At 47.9% G+C, this 18,135-nt stretch overlaps 1 protein-coding gene across 1 annotated transcript; it reads left to right on the plus strand.

Moving 5' to 3' along the window:
• The first annotated feature begins 71 nt into the window (after nt 1-71).
• Nucleotides 72-17,674, plus strand: EAF2 (ELL associated factor 2). The gene is made up of 6 exons (XM_074966774.1): nt 72-274; nt 6,651-6,745; nt 7,479-7,615; nt 9,035-9,180; nt 10,965-11,231; nt 16,719-17,674. The coding sequence occupies exons 1-6, from the start codon at nt 109-111 to the stop codon at nt 16,763-16,765; spliced, it is 858 nt and encodes a 285-aa protein (XP_074822875.1). The 5' UTR covers nt 72-108; the 3' UTR covers nt 16,766-17,674.
• Nucleotides 17,675-18,135: the final 461 nt, after the last annotated feature.

Consider the following 18,135-nt stretch of genomic DNA (forward strand, 5'->3'; position numbering starts at 1 on the left):
CGAGTGACGAAGGTGTGGGAAGGGCGGAGCTAAGAAGCAGCAGCCAGTCGGGGGGCTGGGTGGGCGTGGCCGGTGCGAGGCGGCGCCCCGCCCCCCGGCGGTGAGGGGATGTTGCGCGGCGGCGGGGGCTGCGCGGCGTCCCGATGGTGTGAGGCGGCGCGGGGAGCCGCTATGAACGGGGCGGCCCCTCAGCTCTTCGATCCCAAGGAGCGTGTGCTGAAGTTGGGCGAGAGCTTTGAGAAGCAGCCGCGCTGCGCCTTCCACACCGTCCGCTGTGAGTGGGGGCCGGGTAGCGGCCTGCGCTGCCCCGTGATGGGGTCTCCCGCCGCGCTGGACGGGGGGCAGCGGGTGTGGGCGCTGGGTGCTTGACCCTCGCGGAGTGAATCAGCTGCCCCCGCGCCCGTGGGCCTGGCTGGTCATTCCCAGGGGAGCTCAGCATTCCCCCCCCCCCCCTCTCCTGGCCTGACTGGTCGTACCTTGGGGAGATCAGCACCCCCCTGTAACCCCCCCGGGCCTGATACCGCCTGGCTGGTCACACCCGGGGAGCTCAGAGTCCCCCCGGCACCCCTGTGACCTCCCCCCCCCGGGGCATGGCACCGCCTGGCTGGTCATGCCCCCCGGCACCCCTGTGACCTCCCCCCCCCGGGGCATGGCACTGCCTGGCTGGTCATGCCCCCCGGCACCCCTGTGACCTCCCCCCCCGGGGCATGGCACCGCCTGGCTGGTCATGCCCCCCGGCACCCCTGTGACCTCCCCCCCCCGGGGCATGGCACCGCCTGGCTGGTCATGCCCCCCGGCACCCCTGTGACCTCCCCCCCCCGGGGCATGGCACCGCCTGGCTGGTCATGCCCCCCGGCACCCCTGTGACCTCCCCCCCCCGGGGCATGGCACCGCCTGGCTGGTCATGCCCCCCGGCACCCCTGTGACCTCCCCCCCCCGGGGCATGGCACCGCCTGGCTGGTCATGCCCCCCGGCACCCCTGTGACCTCCCCCCCCCGGGGCATGGCACCGCCTGGCTGGTCATGCCCCCCGGCACCCCTGTGACCTCCCCCCCCCGGGGCATGGCACCGCCTGGCTGGTCATGCCCCCCGGCACCCCTGTGACCTCCCCCCCCCGGGGCATGGCACCGCCTGGCTGGTCATGCCCTCCGGCACCCCTGTGGCCTCCCCCCCCGGGGCATGGCACCGCCTGGCTGGTCATGCCCTCCGGCACCCCTGTGGCCTCCCCCCCCGGGGCATGGCACCGCCTGGCTGGTCATGCCCTCCGGCACCCCTGTGACCTCCCCCCCCGGGGCATGGCACCGCCTGGCTGGTCATGCCCTCCGGCACCCCTGTGGCCTCCCCCCCCCCCCCGGGGCATGGCACCGCCTGGCTGGTCATGCCCCCCGGCACCCCTGTGGCCTCCCCCCCCCGGGGCATGGCACCGCCTGGCTGGTCATGCCCTCCGGCACCCCTGTGGCCTCCCCCCCCCGGGGCATGGCACCGCCTGGCTGGTCATGCCCTCCGGCACCCCTGTGACCTCCCCCCCCGGGGCATGGCACCGCCTGGCTGGTCATGCCCTCCGGCAACCCTGTGGCCTCCCCCCCCCCCCCGGGGCATGGCACCGCCTGGCTGGTCATGCCCTCCGGCACCCCTGTGGCCTCCCCCCCCCCCCGGGGCATGGCACCGCCTGGCTGGTCATGCCCTCCGGCACCCCTGTGGCCTCCCCCCCCCCCCGGGGCATGGCACCGCCTGGCTGGTCATGCCCTCCGGCACCCCTGTGGCCTCCCCCCCCCCCCCCGGGGCATGGCACCGCCTGGCTGGTCATGCCCTCCGGCACCCCTGTGGCCCCCCCCCCCCCCGGGGCATGGCACCGCCTGGCTGGTCATGCCCTCCGGCACCCCTGTGGCCTCCCCCCCCCCCCCCCGGGGCATGGCACCGCCTGGCTGGTCATGCCCTCCGGCACCCCTGTGGCCTCCCCCCCCCCCCGGGGCATGGCACCGCCTGGCAGGTCATGCCCTCCGGCACCCCTGTGGCCTCCCCCCCCCCCCCCCGGGGCATGGCACCGCCTGGCTGGTCATGCCCTCCGGCACCCCTGTGGCCTCCCCCCCCCCCCCCCCGGGGCATGGCACCGCCTGGCTGGTCATGCCCTCCGGCACCCCTGTGGCCTCCCCCCCCCCCCCCGGGGCATGGCACCGCCTGGCTGGTCATGCCCTCCGGCACCCCTGTGGCCTCCCCCCCCCCCCCGGGGCATGGCACCGCCTGGCTGGTCATGCCCTCCGGCACCCCTGTGGCCTCCCCCCCCCCCCCCCGGGGCATGGCACCGCCTGGCTGGCCATGCCCTCCGGCACCCCTGTGGCCTCCCCCCCCCCCCCCGGGGCATGGCACCGCCTGGCTGGTCATGCCCCCCGGCACCCCTGTGGCCTCCCCCCCCCGGGGCATGGCACCGCCTGGCTGGTCATGCCCCCCGGCACCCCTGTGGCCTCCCCCCCCTCCCGGGGCATGGCACCGCCTGGCTGGTCATGCCCCCCGGCACCCCTGTGGCCTCCCCCCCCCCCGGGGCATGGCACCGCCTGGCTGGTCATGCCCCCCGGCACCCCTGTGGCCTCCCCCCCCCCCCGGGGCATGGCACCGCCTGGCTGGTCATGCCCCCCGGCACCCCTGTGGCCTCCCCCCCCCCCCGGGGCATGGCACCGCCTGGCTGGTCATGCCCCCCGGCACCCCTGTGGCCTCCCCCCCCCCCCGGGGCATGGCACCGCCTGGCTGGTCATGCCCCCCGGCACCCCTGTGGCCTCCCCCCCCCCCCGGGGCATGGCACCGCCTGGCTGGTCATGCCCCCCGGCACCCCTGTGGCCTCCCCCCCCCCCCGGGGCATGGCACCGCCTGGCTGGTCATGCCCTCCGGCACCCCTGTGGCCTCCCCCCCCCCCCGGGGCATGGCACCGCCTGGCTGGTCATGCCCCCCGGCACCCCTGTGGCCTCCCCCCCCCCCCGGGGCATGGCACCGCCTGGCTGGTCATGCCCCCCGGCACCCCTGTGGCCTCCCCCCCCCCCCGGGGCATGGCACCGCCTGGCTGGTCATGCCCCCCGGCACCCCTGTGGCCTCCCCCCCCCCCCGGGGCATGGCACCGCCTGGCTGGTCATGCCCCCCGGCACCCCTGTGGCCTCCCCCCCCCCCCGGGGCATGGCACCGCCTGGCTGGTCATGCCCCCCGGCACCCCTGTGGCCTCCCCCCCCCGGGGCATGGCACCGCCTGGCTGGTCATGCCCCCCGGCACCCCTGTGGCCTCCCCCCCCCGGGGCATGGCACCGCCTGGCTGGTCATGCCCCCCGGCACCCCTGTGGCCTCCCCCCCCGGGGCATGGCACCGCCTGGCTGGTCATGCCCCCCGGCACCCCTCTGGCCCCCCCCCCGGGGCATGGCACCGCCTGGCTGGTCATGCCCCCCGGCACCCCTCTGGCCCCCCCCCCCGGGGCATGGCACCGCCTGGCTGGTCATGCCCCCCGGCACCCCTGTGGCCCCCCCCCCGGGGCATGGCACCGCCTGGCTGGTCATGCCCCCCGGCACCCCTGTGGCCCCCCCCCCGGGGCATGGCACCGTCTGGCTGGTCATACCCCCCGGCACCCCTGTGGCCCCCCCCCCGGGGCATGGCACCGTCTGGCTGGTCATACCCCCTGGCACCCCTGTGACCCCTCCCCCGGGGCATGGCACTGCCTGGCTGGTCATACCCGGGGAGCTCAGAGTCCTCCTGGCACCCCCGGCACATCCCTGGCGGGGCACGGCACCGCCTGGCTGGGCATACCCCCGGCACCTCCGTGGCGGGGCACGGCACCCCTGTGATTCCCTATCCTCATCTCCTATGGGTGTGGCGCTGGCTAGCTGGCCATACTCCAGGAAAAATCAGCATCCCCCCTTGGCACCCTTATAACTCCCCACCCCTGCAGATATGGCATTGCCCGGCTGATCATACCTTAGAGGAAATCAGCACCCCTCCTGATACCCCTGTAGTCTCTACACTTGTCTATCTATGTTGTACAAGTACTCTCTATGCTGGCAGATAGAGCTGAAGGAGATGAACTTGAAATAGTGATTGCAGATGGCTCCATCTTTGGGTTGAGAGATGGGGCAGTAAATGGAGAGGCAGATGCAGAGGGTGGTGGCTTGGGGTTTTTTTTATCTCCCTTACCCTGGCATTTTCCTGTTGTGAGGATGAGCCTGTGAAGAGTGAGAGGTTGAGAGTGAAGATAGGGTAGATCAGGAGTTGAGGAGATGAAGTCATTGGGGCTTCTGGTGGGGTGAGAGTAGGGGAGCAGGCTGCTGTTGTGACTGGGAGAAAGAGAAGATGGTGATGGGGCAGAAGGAGAGCATGTTGGATCTTTCTGAACTTGCTTTTGAAAATGTTGGCATGATGCAGCATGGAGAGCGCGGAGGGCACAGGGGGAGGGCTTTGGATAGGAATCAAATGTGGCAAAACTACTGCATTCTTTGTTTGTATTATGGTAACACCTAGAGCTTCTGACTAACATCAAGGCCCCATTGAGGTAGACGCTGTGCAGAAAGGTACATTTGGTAAGAAACCATTCCTACCCTATAGAGCTGACAGTCCAAATGAGAACAGAAAGAATCAGAGAAAGGGATTGAACATAGAACCATGAGATGTAGAACTGAGGCACAGAAAGATGAAGCGACATTTGTGAGGTTATACAGGGAGTCTGTGGCAGAGCTGGGAATTGAACCTAGGTCTCTTAAATCCTAATCCAATGTCTTGAATATAAAACCATACAGTTCACAGCAGGTTGCAGTTATTGCTCATGAGAGACTCCGAGCAAGACTAATGAGCAGGTGTGTTGCTGGTAAAGTTTGGGGTGAAGTTCACACAGTGCCTGCGTTCTTCATCTAGTTCTTCCTTTTATGTGTACTAAATTCATGTACCATACATTAAGGTGCATTTTGGGAAACAATAGTGTCTTGGCACAATGCTACAAAAATCTGAGTTTTGGGTGAAGCTCTGCCCCTGGCCATGGCAGGGCTCTCAACAATCAAAGATTAAAGGCAATATTGCTCTCAAAGCTAGTGTGCCCTTCCTGAGTACATAATAACTACTATCCTTGGAGGTGTGTTCTCACAGGTTCTGAAGGTATCTAGGAAACAAATGCTGTTAGGATTATGGTTCTGATAATTTAGGGCTGCAATTTTTGTTCTGCTGTCTCATTTATTTATAGAATGATCCCCAAGGTTTGGTGTCTCACATGTTCTCTGGAGATTATCCTGTATTCTCTCATACAGTGAGATGAGATGGATAATGTATATTCTGTGAGCAAATGGAATCCTATTTAATAGAATTGACCACATCTTTGGGGAGGAGGGTGTGAGAGGAATCTAAAAGCTGTGAGTGGATTTAAAGAGGTGCTGTAACTTGCAATCTGTTCAGTATTTTTAAAAAATAAGTAAAAATAGGCTCTAGTACTACACCTGCCCTTAAGTTTTCCTGTTGACTTTTGTGGTTTTACAAGCCCTTTTTTCTGTTTCAAAATGTTTCTCTTCCCTGTCACTCTGCGAAGAAAGATGCAAGGAAATCGGCAAACCTGACAGTGCTGTCAAATGCACAAAATAAACAGAAAAGCCATATTTTTCTCTAGCCTTTGTTATTGTAATCTTATCTTTTATACTTCATACGAGTAGGTCAACTGGACATTTATTTAGTCAGCCATTTCTGAAAAGATTGGCCAAAATGCTAATTACCCAGCAGCATCCACTGAAGACTGGCATAGTCTCATTCTTACCACAAGAAGGACCAGAACTGTGGTGCTCAGCTCTGTAAGGTGCTGCTAGCAGGAGCTTGAGACCGTTGGAGCTTGTTTAGGACCTTGCAAATAAATTATGCTAGCTGAGTAACAATCATTAGCAGATCTTGTTGGGAGGGCTGACAACTCTGATGAAACAAACTAATGTTCATCTCTAATTTTCCAGCTCTTTGAAACATGCAAAGAGGGGAAATCCATATCCGCACAGAGACATTGTTAGGTTTCTGAGAATGACTGATGATAAAGGAGATTAAAATAAGTATATGAAGGTGGCTTTTAACAATTCCATTTTAGAGAGAAATATATGTACTTAAAAATAAAAATAACCACCACAACCTTGCTAGTGCATATGGTTTTGCCTTTGATGCTCTTAATACAGTAAGAGCATGCTATAGTTAGGGCTGCATATGTATTTCCAGTCTACTTTCCTGTTTTTAGTCACAGCTGTCTGCAACTTCCATTTTTTTGGCTGAAATTTTCCAGGGTTGGTCTCAACCCAAAAGTAATTCTGTGGCTTTTTTTTGGAGGGTTTTTCTTTAAGTATCAGCAAACTGGTTTGGCCATTTATTTTGAATGTGAGGTGAACAGGAGAAATTTTCCTTATTAATCAAAATAAAAATCTTTCAACTTTTTTTTAAGAGCTCCAACATCAAAACTTGATGAAATTTAGGTTGAATATCAGGCAAACCACCTTGACTGTGAGCTCTATGGCTTGTGGAAAAATCTGCTAAGGAATGGTGGACGCTGCACTAGCAAAGATACTAAGTCATTGATTTTAAGTGCCTCCCAAGCTCACCACCTTTAGATTTTATGAAATGTGTGTCAGTATTTAAGGGACTCATGAAAATCAGGGTGTTTTTTAAATTGTAGATGACTTCAAGCCTGCATCTATTGATACATCCTCTGAAGGAGACCTTGAAGTTGGCAAAGGTGAACAGGTGACAATAACGCTGCCAAACATTGAGGTGAGGGCTGAATATCATTAGGGGATGGGGAAAAGGAGAGGCTTCTCTCACTGAATCACCATATATGTTGAATATAGAAGCGTTTCACATTTCAGCATTTTCAGTTGCTGGTTTCAAGATTGTATGCATGTAGCTTTTAAAGCATTGGGAAAGAAATAATCACACCAGAAAATACAGCATAATTACCTGACCTTTGTAATTCTGCAACATTAAGTGAATTCACTGTGCTGGAAATATGCTGTAATTGACAACCCTAAAATTCTCTGTCTATAAAACAAGTACAGCACTGACACTACCTTGATGTTATGGCACAATCCCAAAGGGGTGGGAGTGCATGCACCACCACTGGGGTGGAGAATTCAATCTCCTGTAATCCCGGATTACTCTTCTGATATTGCCAACAAGCATTCTAGTTTTGGTGGTAGTTTTGTGATGCATGTGCCTGTCTGTTAGAAACTGGATTGCAATTACTGGTTTATTTCAAACTGGCTGGGTGAAATCAAGGCCACACTGAAGTCAATGACAAAACTGCCAGTGTCTTCAGTAGAGCCAGGATTTCACCCTTAGTTACTACTAATCTGAGTTTCTCTTGAATTAGTTGGTAACAGATTTTAAAAGGCTAGAAATGATCAATTACAATGAACTTTTCATTACTGTAAAGGCTCATTCTGTATTTATACAAATAAGTCTATTGAAATAATGCTAATTAGATATTTTTTCAATTTTTAAATAGGGTTCAACTCCACCAGTAACAGTTTTCAAGGGCTCCAAGAAGCCTTATCTAAAGGAATGTATCTTAATTATCAATCATGACACTGGAGAATGTCGACTAGAGAAACTTAGCAGTAACATCACTGTGAAGAAAACCAGGTAGGTGGTTTACAAAAGAAACTGCTATGTGCCTAACTCATTATGAAAATGATTTAGGGCTGGTACCTGAGTGCACATGCAGTTAGTAGGGTTTGAAACAGGACTATGTCAACACACAGTAGAGAACTTTTAGTGTACAATGGGACAATGTGGCCAGTTAGTGCACAGGTGTGCACTAGAGTTTACACCCTAGCTGGTGTGCACCAACATACCACATAGACAAGCCCTTAGAAATAGCTGAAAGTGTAAATTGGGATACATACCAACTATTCTTAGCTTCTAGCAAAATTTCACTTTTTCAAACATGGTCCTTACAAAAACCTACCCTTGTTCGATGGAATGAAAAAGCATGTCATTATTTTTCTCAAAAAATGACTTTATAGCTTTCAAGTCTAGGCTAGTAGGGTAGGTTTTGAACAGAAACATTGCGTATCCCTGCAAGAGACAATAACTGTTTTCTCATAATAAGTTTGGAAAATAGCTTTTTGCTACACAAATGAAATTGTTTTGCTGCTGTTTTCTGACTTTGAACTGTGTAAATAAAATAGTATAAATTCTTGTGAAAGGGTTTAGCAAAATGCTGAGGACACATTCTCCTCTTACTGAGTATGTAATTCCCATTAACACACATTCTGATGCTATGTCCACATATAACTCACTTCCACTAGAATTCTAATGAAGTGTTAGTGCATGACTGAAGAAAATGTGAAACAGCATAGTAGAGGATCGGGTCAAAGGGCCAATATGAATGGCATCAATGGACATTGTACATCAAAAGAATAGTACTCACTGCACCTATATCTTGTTATATGCCAGTATAGTAGTGCAGTGTTTCCCAAATGGTGGGTCCCAAGAAGGTTCTAGATAGGTTGCCATATCCAGGGGCTGGATTAACTAATCACTGGGCCCTGGCCTAGGCAGATATACACTTCTCCCAGATTGGTGTGGAGGGGAAGCCTGGTGGTGTGGGAAGGGCCATCGGGCCAAACTTGAACAGCGCTGTGATCCCATGTGCCAGGTCACAGCGCCAGGAGTAGGCAGCTGGTTCAGGTCCCACAGGACAGGAGCCACCACTTCAGAGTGAGTGTGGGGTGGGCTCGCTCTCCAGCCTCCTGTCTCCCAAGGCCTTCCCTCTGTACTGGGCTGCGCTAAACCAGAGGTATGGTTGTGGTGTGCTGGGATGGAGGGTGCATATATGTAATAGTGGGTCACAAAAATAGACAAAATGCAGTTGGTGGATACCTTGTTAAAAAGTTTGAGAACCACTGTTATAGTGTACTTTGAAACTTAAAACTGTAGTGATACAGTTAAGAAAAACATAATGAATAGCTTCACACACAGCTTAGACTACTGTGTGTTTTTATTTTGTTTAAATATTGTTCTTCGGAATCAATTAAAATGTTTCACCCTGTCATACAGAGCTGAAGGAAGCAGTAAGGTTCAATCTCGTATTGAGCAGCAACAGCAGCAAATGCGAAATGCCAGTAAGACTCCAAACAATGTTAAAAATTCTCCACCAAAAGAAAAGATGTCTCCATCTTCTCCTATGGACGACATTGAGAGAGGTAAACTGCAACTGTGTCACTTAGTATTTCAGAAATTTTGCAGACTTACATTATAAATAGGGCCAAGGGTTTTTTTGAATGAGGTGCGCACTAGAAGCTGTTACATAGGCAATGTTCTCTAAAGTTTAATGGCTGTCTTGACAAGAGTAGTAATCCAACAGTATTTGAAACCACATAGGATTGAGAATCAAATCAATCCTTAGTCTTATGAAGGTCATGATTAGCATTGCTTTAGTTCTCACTGAGTCCTCCCACTGCTGCTGTCTTTAGCTATTCAGTTGTAGGATTGTGGCACTGAAGCCAAATCAGCCAGTCCTCCACTTCTTCCTCACTCCACCTGTCCCTCCTCGTTCTTTGTCCTTTGCATACAGCAAATCTTTGATTAAAATGCTTTACAACCCTTTTAGTTTTTAATAAAACTCTAAATTTGTATGAGTTCATTATCATGTAAACCTAGTCAGAGAGACTCAGATAGCACCCTACTTTCTAAATCAGATCAGACCTGCAGAAGTGGTTCCCTAAATGGTAAGAGACAACTGAACACTTACATAAATCCCATCCTTGAGAACAATGCCATATGCTATGTTCTTGGGAGACTTTGTTTCAGTAGGAACCTTTGTATTTAATTCAGTAGGAGACACACTTTTTCCTTTTAGTGGATGGGGGGAGAAAAGCAGGTGTTAATCGCTTGCTATATGAACACTAACAGGTGGTAGCTTTATTGATCTGAATTGATATTGGCTCTCAAGGATGTTCTGGATTCTTTTAAACAGTTTTTTCCCCCAGATATATCGTTATGCGGATGTCTTTTCTTTGTGATTTAGACAAACTTTGACCAGAGTGTCTTACTCCACAAAAAGGCAATTAAAACTACCTAAGGCTGCAAAAGAAACAAAGTGGTGCTCAAGTGCATGAGAAACCTGAGAATTTTTCTCCGTGGTCTGTTTGTTTTGTTTAGAACCTGTTCTGAGTGCGTCACCAAGACTAACATATCCCAAAGCCCTGTCCCTATGTGCTGCCAATCAGATTTATTTGTTTAGCCACAGTAAATTGTGTGCTGGGGTCTGGATGGTTTCCTGCTAGCTAGTCTAAATTTTTCCCAGACCTATAAAAAGAATCAATAAGGATTTAATGAAACTGTTCCGTAATTTAAAAATATGGGTAATTGCTGCAGGTATCCCACAATGCTTAATTTGTGATTGAGAACAATGAATGTCTAGACAAACATGTACATGTTGTTTATAATCCCAAAATTGCTGCCAGCCATTGCTGCTGCACGCCATTGCTGCTGCACCTTCAGATGTTCCACTGACCAATTCCTTTTTTCACTATCTGTCCCCTGAGTCTAAATTGAGTTATTGACTCCTGTCAGACATCTGTAGAGGTGTTAAACAAAGCCTGAAAAATAAGACTTGCTAATCAGAGGCAGATATTAAGGGCGAGTTAGGTTGTGCTGCCCACTGAAGTGTAGGGAGCAGCACCTTGGCCGGCAGCCTTATCTGAACCCTAATGCATCTCTGCTCTGAAAAGCATGTGGCCTAAAAGTAAGACAGCAAGGAGTGGAGGAGAGGAATATGGCATACAAGTAGGGTGATCAGGTTGCTTGTGTCCCCCACTTCACTCCTGGATCTTATGTCTTTCAGTTTAGTCACTTATGACTTGTAATAATATTGTGACATTCACTACAGTCACTTGCTTGTGCAGCACTTCCCTTGTTGCCATCTCCTTTAAACTCTGAGACTCCTCTTGCTTTGTTTCTTAATTAATCTACATCTTATTTTCAGAGCTAAAGGCCGAGGCTAGTGTCATGGACCAGATGAGTAGCTCTGATAGTTCGTCCGAATCAAGAAGTTCATCCTCCTCCTCATCCAGCAGTGAAAATAGTTCTAGTGATTCAGAAGATGAGGGGGCTAAGCCTTCTCTGCCTATGTCAATGCCATACTTGCAGCCACAGCCTGCTATGTCTGCCACACCACAACAGGCCATCCATGACATGGATGCCAGTCATAACAAATCTCAAGAGAGTGGTGGCCATATGATGAATACACTAAGTAAGTACAGAAGACAGTGCTCTATGAAAAGAACAATCTCATGCTTTAGGAATCTAAAAGGAAACCAGAGACTCTGTAACTATGTCTCTATTGTAATTAAAATTGTGGGAAGAGATGCTGGGGTTTGATTGTTCAGTTGAGTTCTGAATTAGAAGTTGGGCTAAAAGTTACTTGACCATCAGAGATATTAAATTAAAGCTGATGCAGTTTAAAGTAGGTCATAGGCCGTACTGGCTTCCTCACAATTGCATACATTGGGACTATAGGACAGTAATTTGTGTTGAAAATGCTTGAACTGCTTAGGCACTCCCAAAACATATGTGTATGATTTCCTGAGTAGATGATACTGGAATAATATTGTCCTGGTACTAATCAGTTACAAAAGAAGGTTATCCTAATCCAGTGGTTTTCAACCAGGGATACATGTACCTCTGGGGATACGCAGAGGTCTTCCAGGAGGTACATCAACTCATCTAGATATTTGTCTAGTTTTACAACAGGCTACATAAAAAGCACTAGCAAAGTCAGTACAAACTAAAATGTCATGCAAACAATGACCTGTGTATACTGCTCTGTATGCTATACACTAAAATATAAGTACAATATTTATATTCAGGTTGATTTTATTTTAAAATTATATGGTAAAATGAGAAAGTAAGCAATTTTTCAGTAATAGTGTGCTGTGATACTTTTCTATTTTTATGTCTGATTTTGTAAGCAAGTAGTTTAAGTGAGGTGAAACTTGGGGGTACGTAAGACAAATCAGACTCCTGAAAGGGGTACAGTACTCTAGAAAGGTTGAGAGCCACTGTCCTAATCCACGCAGAAGTCTTGTGATTCATGGAGGCCTTTCTAACCTACAAGGTGCCAGTCCCCTCCTATGTATGTAGGGAATGGAGGATGTTTCATACCTTTTCCATGTTGAAGGGATGGGAGAATACCAACCAAGCTAAACTAATGCAACCAAAACTAATTCACAGTGTGTTCTGCTTGAAGAAAATTATGGCAAACTTAAGATATTTAAAGTACAACTGGGATTTTTTAATACATATTGTTGTCCAGAAAGAAGAGTATCACTGGTTTGAACAGCAGCAAACAACCACCTAGGTAAAGGTCTTCAAACTTAGCACCAAAATAAACCGGGCCTGATTTTTCAAAATTGATGAGCACCCACCGCTGCTGTTTGAAAACAAAGCCACACTTTTAATTAAGTGCCTAACTTCAGGCTCACAAGTTTGGAAAAACTTGGTCATAGGCCCTAATTTACATAGTGATGATATATGCTGAAGTTTTTTGACAGTTTACACTGGTTATAGTGAAAATATCTCATACATAATCTGTATGTCCTCTTGTGTTTCACTATTATAAGGAATTAAAATTGGTAACAAGCTAGTTGTATATTGTGATGACGTAGCTAAGCTTACAATCAGGTTTTATAAGCCTTATTTTCATATACCACCTCCTTCACAGGAATAAGATTAGACTGAAAACATCTGATTATTGTGCAAGAGGACTAAATTTTTTGCATTAACTTCCATGGCCTAAAGCAAATACACTGATTGTAATATGAAGCCTATCTTTAGAAAGTTCTGTATACGTCAGTCCCTTCACTCAGACATGAAAATACTTTCAAACTTGCCATTTTACACACATTTAGGAAAAAAAAACACTTTTGAGAATAAAATGAACCATCTTAAGTGACTAATGTCTAGTTCACAGCTGCAAAGCTCCCATTGAAAGATTTATGCCCAAGTACAGGTGGCTGCTGCCACCAGTTAAAACTGTCATAGTGAAACACCCTGATGTCTTAAACTTGCAGAAATACCGAAACCACAGCAAGGAGCCCAGGAACCCTGTAGGGACTTAAGAACTCTGCAGGGAGGGAGGTGGATCCTCTGACCCTTGTGAGCGGTCTAAAACTTCATGCTGGTTTAGCTATAAACCTGCTTAAAATTTAGCTCTAATCCAGTTTACCTCTGTTACTTTAACATTTTAAGCAGCTCTGTAGATCTGTGCCATCTCCAGTTCTCCACAAATGCCTTTAAAATGTGAACTGCACCATAATAGGGTGGTGAGCTGAGATGAAAAGGCACTGCACACTGGCTGCTGTGGGGAGCATGGCTCTCCAGCTACTCTCCTGCTGAGCTCCTGAGGCATCACCTGTGCAGTTTAGGAGCACAGCAGGAGAGGAGAAGTAGCAGTGAAAGCTAGAGAAGCAAGACAGGGAGCCTGTGGCCTCTGAGTCTTGGGAGATCTGCTGGGTGTTGGAGTTCAGAGTCAGGGGGTCCAGCATAAAAATTTCTTCCATCTGAAACAGTATCTTATATAAACAAATGTTTAAAACAGCAAATCTTAAGATCAAGCTGTTTAGTGGTTGTGTCACATTTGAGGCGTGACTTCAATGGGGCTACTCAAATGCATATATTTAAGCATGAGCATGTCCGCAGAATCGGGGCCCTCGAGGGTATTTTACTGTGGGTATTTTACTATTTGGGTATTTTACTATGTGCAGTCCTAATGTTACCTTAAATGTAGTGGCAATTAGAATTTGGTGGGGCATAGGGGGTTAGTCAAATCACTCTCATTAAGTCATACAGCTGAAGCTTTGCAGAATGCTGAAAATGCACTGGTCTATGTCTGGAGCATAGTTACCTCTTAATATTGCCCTGTGTATAAACCTACCTTTTTAGGTAGCCTGGCCTCAAAGGCTTTGCCCTTTCCTTGCTATGAGCCTTGTCCCCAAAATAATTCCTCATCTATTTTTGAAATTGATTATGTAGGCCCATAACTTGTGACACAGCATGGTCTGCAAATGGGTGGTCTAAGGTATCTGCAAGAGAATATTGCATTTAAAAAATAGTGAAAAGCTGCTCTGTTTAATTTCCTTTTAAACAGAAATTACTAACTGAGAACAAATTAAAAATTCCATGAAGGAAGATGCCCAATGACTTGCTATCCCTGAGATCTCTTGTTTGCTCACTCCTGTAGTGCAATTTTCATCCAGATATTTTTTTATTCCAATTGCAGAAGCACTTAGGAGCCCCAGTCATGGACCAGCCCCACTGTGCTGGGTGCTATACAAACACCGAACAAAAAGATGGTCACTTCTCCAAAAAGCTGACAATCTAACTCTTCTCCAAGAACTTATTTAAAAAAAAGATAAATACTGTATGGGACCACTGATTAATATCCCAGTACATGGCACACTCTGTAATGAAACCTACTTAATATCTTGATAGTGTCAACCAGCTCATCAGCACTGTGAAAATGGACTGTTTTCCTGAAATTATTTCCCACTTTACTTCTGCTGTTTGTTAAATCAGTTGAGCCTAAGTAATGTAGGTGTTTTCTTAGAGTCCTGAGTGAAGTTAGCTCTCCATGTTTTTGACATGTGCACCAGCCAATGTATCTGAAACTTCTTATGCTGGGATCGTGCAGGCTAGAATCTTTCTGGAAAGTTTGAGGCAACTATGAAAAGGCCTTTGCGAGGCATGGGTACAAAATGGAGGTGGGTTTCATTTCAGGGTTATTTTTCCAAACACTCTTTTTTGGGGGGGAGGGGAGAGGGGAGTTTGTCTTATTGCGGACACCTTGGCATGAAACTCCAGATTTGTTCCAACCTCTTGGATTTCATGAGACTGTCTTTGGCGAGCATTAGATGGCTTATTTGAGGAATAACTGCTTTTGAAGGCTGTGAGCATGTGGATGGCTATGACCTATTTTTGGAGTGGACTGTGGGGAAGAGGCAAGAACAGCAATTGGGGAACTAAATGGGTAGAGGGGTAAAGGAGAATATTTTGGAGAACTACGTGATTTAAAGTACAACTGTAGCCATCCTAATGATACTTATTTTGAAATAATACTTCTATTTGAGTAGATTCTTAGCCATCTCTGCTTTTTAATGTAAAAATAAAATGCAGAAGATTTCAAATGATATAACCAAGTGGTTAGGCGTACATTTTGTGTCTAATACTTATACTCTTCCAATCCCATCGGTGCTTTTAATCCTCCTCCTGCACTACAAGCAATTGTTTTTCACTGTTAATGTTGGACACGGGTAGAGTGTTCTGTGCTCTGCTGCAAAGGGCCATGCTGTAACCATTCCCAGAGATAAAAGTTGCCGAGGACATGGTGCAAAACAAAGGAAGTGTAAACACAAAGCTTTGTTAAGGGGACTCCCATCAACTTCAGTCACTCTTATCTGAAAAGCTCTGACCTACCAATCGGGAGGTACCCATCGAGGCGTGTCCTCTCCCCCTTTATACTAACCCCTTGTTCTCATCTCCCTATAATGACCTCGTAAGTAATACTAAAGATTGCCGTAACTGACAAAGTTAGGAGCATTTGACAGTACTTTGTGTATAGTTGCTTTCATTAAATCATAGAATATCAGGGTTGGAAGGGACCACAGGAGGTCATCTAGTCCAACCCCCTGCTCAAAGCAGGGCCAATCCCTAATCTTTGCCTCAAATCCCCTAAATGGCCCCCTCAAGGATTGAACTCACAACCCTGTGTTTAGCAGGCCAGTGCTCAAACCACGGAGCTATCCCTCCCCCCTCAGTCACTTTCCTATTTGTTTAGGCATTTCACCCAGCAACAAGGGGAGGGAAATTCTTTTCTTGTTTCCTTTTTTTTTTTTTAAATAAAGGAAAATGCAGTTGCATAACTACCAAGCTGGCAGGGGAACAGAAGGGCTGATGCAGTATCTGAAATTGCATCTAACTCATTTTAAAAAAAATATAGATTTGCTGTTGACAGTATCCCTTTAATTTCATCCTATATGTGGGAGATGGTGGAGTGGAGTGGGAGAAAAACTGCTTGTCAAGTTGAAAAAAGAAATAGCAGGGAGAACTTATTTTCTGTTAGTTATATAGACAGCTGTTGCAAGCACTGGATAGTTGCTTTTCTTGTGTCCCATTTTAAAATAACTCTGGTTAATTTTTTGGTGACAACATACATAAATATTTCCTTTGATCTTTTGTTTGCTGTCTTGTTCCACAGCCTGATTATTTTTTTGAAAAGGTGTGTCAAACAGCTTCTCACCTTGATTTGGATACTGCTTTGCTCTCAAACAGATCCAAGAGGCATTTAGATACATGCAGACAGCAATAACTCCTATCCTATTGTTTTATTTTTTTTAATGAAACTGCATTCCCCAGCAGCTTCCTTGCTGATCAAGTATCAGAAGGTGGATGGGAAGCTAGCTAGTCCACTGTGGCCTGCTTGCACTAATTCCCGTACACAAACTCATTCAATCTGGTGGGTTAAGTGTGAGTAAGGCAGGGCTTTCAAAGGTCACATAAGTGATGTAGCCCTAAGACTCCCACTCCAGTAGTTAAGACAACAGATGAGTTTTTAAATCTATACAGTGTTTTGGTGTTAAATTCCTAATAGAAGATACTGGATGGGGGAAGAAAGAACTTTTCTTGATGGAAAAATAGTCTTAGTTTAATGGAACTAAAACAATGACTTTATCTTCTATTTTAGGAAATGACTTGCTGCTGAGTGAATCTGGAAGTGACAGTGATGACTGAACAAGATTTTGGCCTTAATAAAGATGCATCACCTCTCTTTGCTAAAGCTGTCATAGCATCTATTTTGCACTAAGATTAGATTACCCAAGATTGAAATGAATGTCCTCAATTTTTGGAAGTAGAGACATCTTAATTTTCTACTGGCACATCAGATCTATAGTACAGCAGCCCTGATGTCTAATCACTGCTCTGGGTACTTGTTTGTCTCTTCCAAATTACTGTATTACAGTATCGGTTCTTATGAACGGATTCTGATTTTCGCCTCAACCACCTGTTGTACTTGAAACTGACTTATAACAGCTAGTTACTTTATATAATAGATATGGGAACGGGGGAATTTCTAGTATTTATGGAGGCAAGTTTCCCTCCTGTCCTTACAGGTAATGCTGATTTCATAACTTTATTTTATTTTTTTTTTGAGAGGGAGGGGATGAAAGGAAGAACAGCTGAGATCTGTCGTGTTAACTACATTGTTGTTCTGTTCACAGTTCATAACTTTAAGGAAACTGGTGAATAATATGGTCCACTCTTGCAGTTACAGTTTACAACACATCACTGAATTTTTAGTTTAATTGTATTATAGGACTTTTTATATTTCTGAGCCTTATGTCTCTTAAGGGAACTTTTCCTTTTCCCTGCCTTTACTTGGACCAGCTGGAATCCTTACAGCCTCTTCCTAACTGTATTTAGATAACTACAAAGACAGCAATGAGTTTCCTTCATTTAATTCTGTAACTGAAATCATATAATTCCTTTCTAGGAGTTTAATACAATTAATTTAATAAAGCAATATTATTTATAATTTTAATGGGACTCGTTATGATTATGAGAATTCTTAACAAGAGGTAACATGGACTGAATTTTCTTTGTCGTAGCCTTGCCAGTGAGCTAACATTTAAATTAGAGAGAGGTGATACAAGTGAGTATGAAGTCTAAAATGTCTAGAAAATAATATAAAGAAAGAATCTCCACACTGGCATCCTACACATTTGTATATTATAAGGCCAGAAAGAACCACACATTTTAGAATGGCAGATTATTTGCACAGTTTATCTGAGTTGCAAAATGTATAGATGTAGGAGATAGCCACAAGAAACATCAGGCAGAGAAGTACTATAAACAACTGACTCAGTGATTACAATATTGATACGGTGTGCTGATCATTTCTCATAGCGTATGCCATGAGTGTGATCACTGAATGCTATTGTATCTTATATGAAGGAGGGAGGAAAGAATCTGCATGTCCAATCTTATTATAGCTGAATGTGTTCATGCTTGTTGAATAACTTCTTTAAAAACCCTGAAAAATCTGTAGTAGGGTATGTCTACACTGCATCTGGGAGTGAGTCTCCCAGCACAAGGCCACAGAC

Source organism: Natator depressus, chromosome 11 (assembly GCF_965152275.1).
Source record: "Natator depressus isolate rNatDep1 chromosome 11, rNatDep2.hap1, whole genome shotgun sequence".
Classification (NCBI taxonomy): Eukaryota; Metazoa; Chordata; order Testudines; family Cheloniidae; genus Natator; species Natator depressus.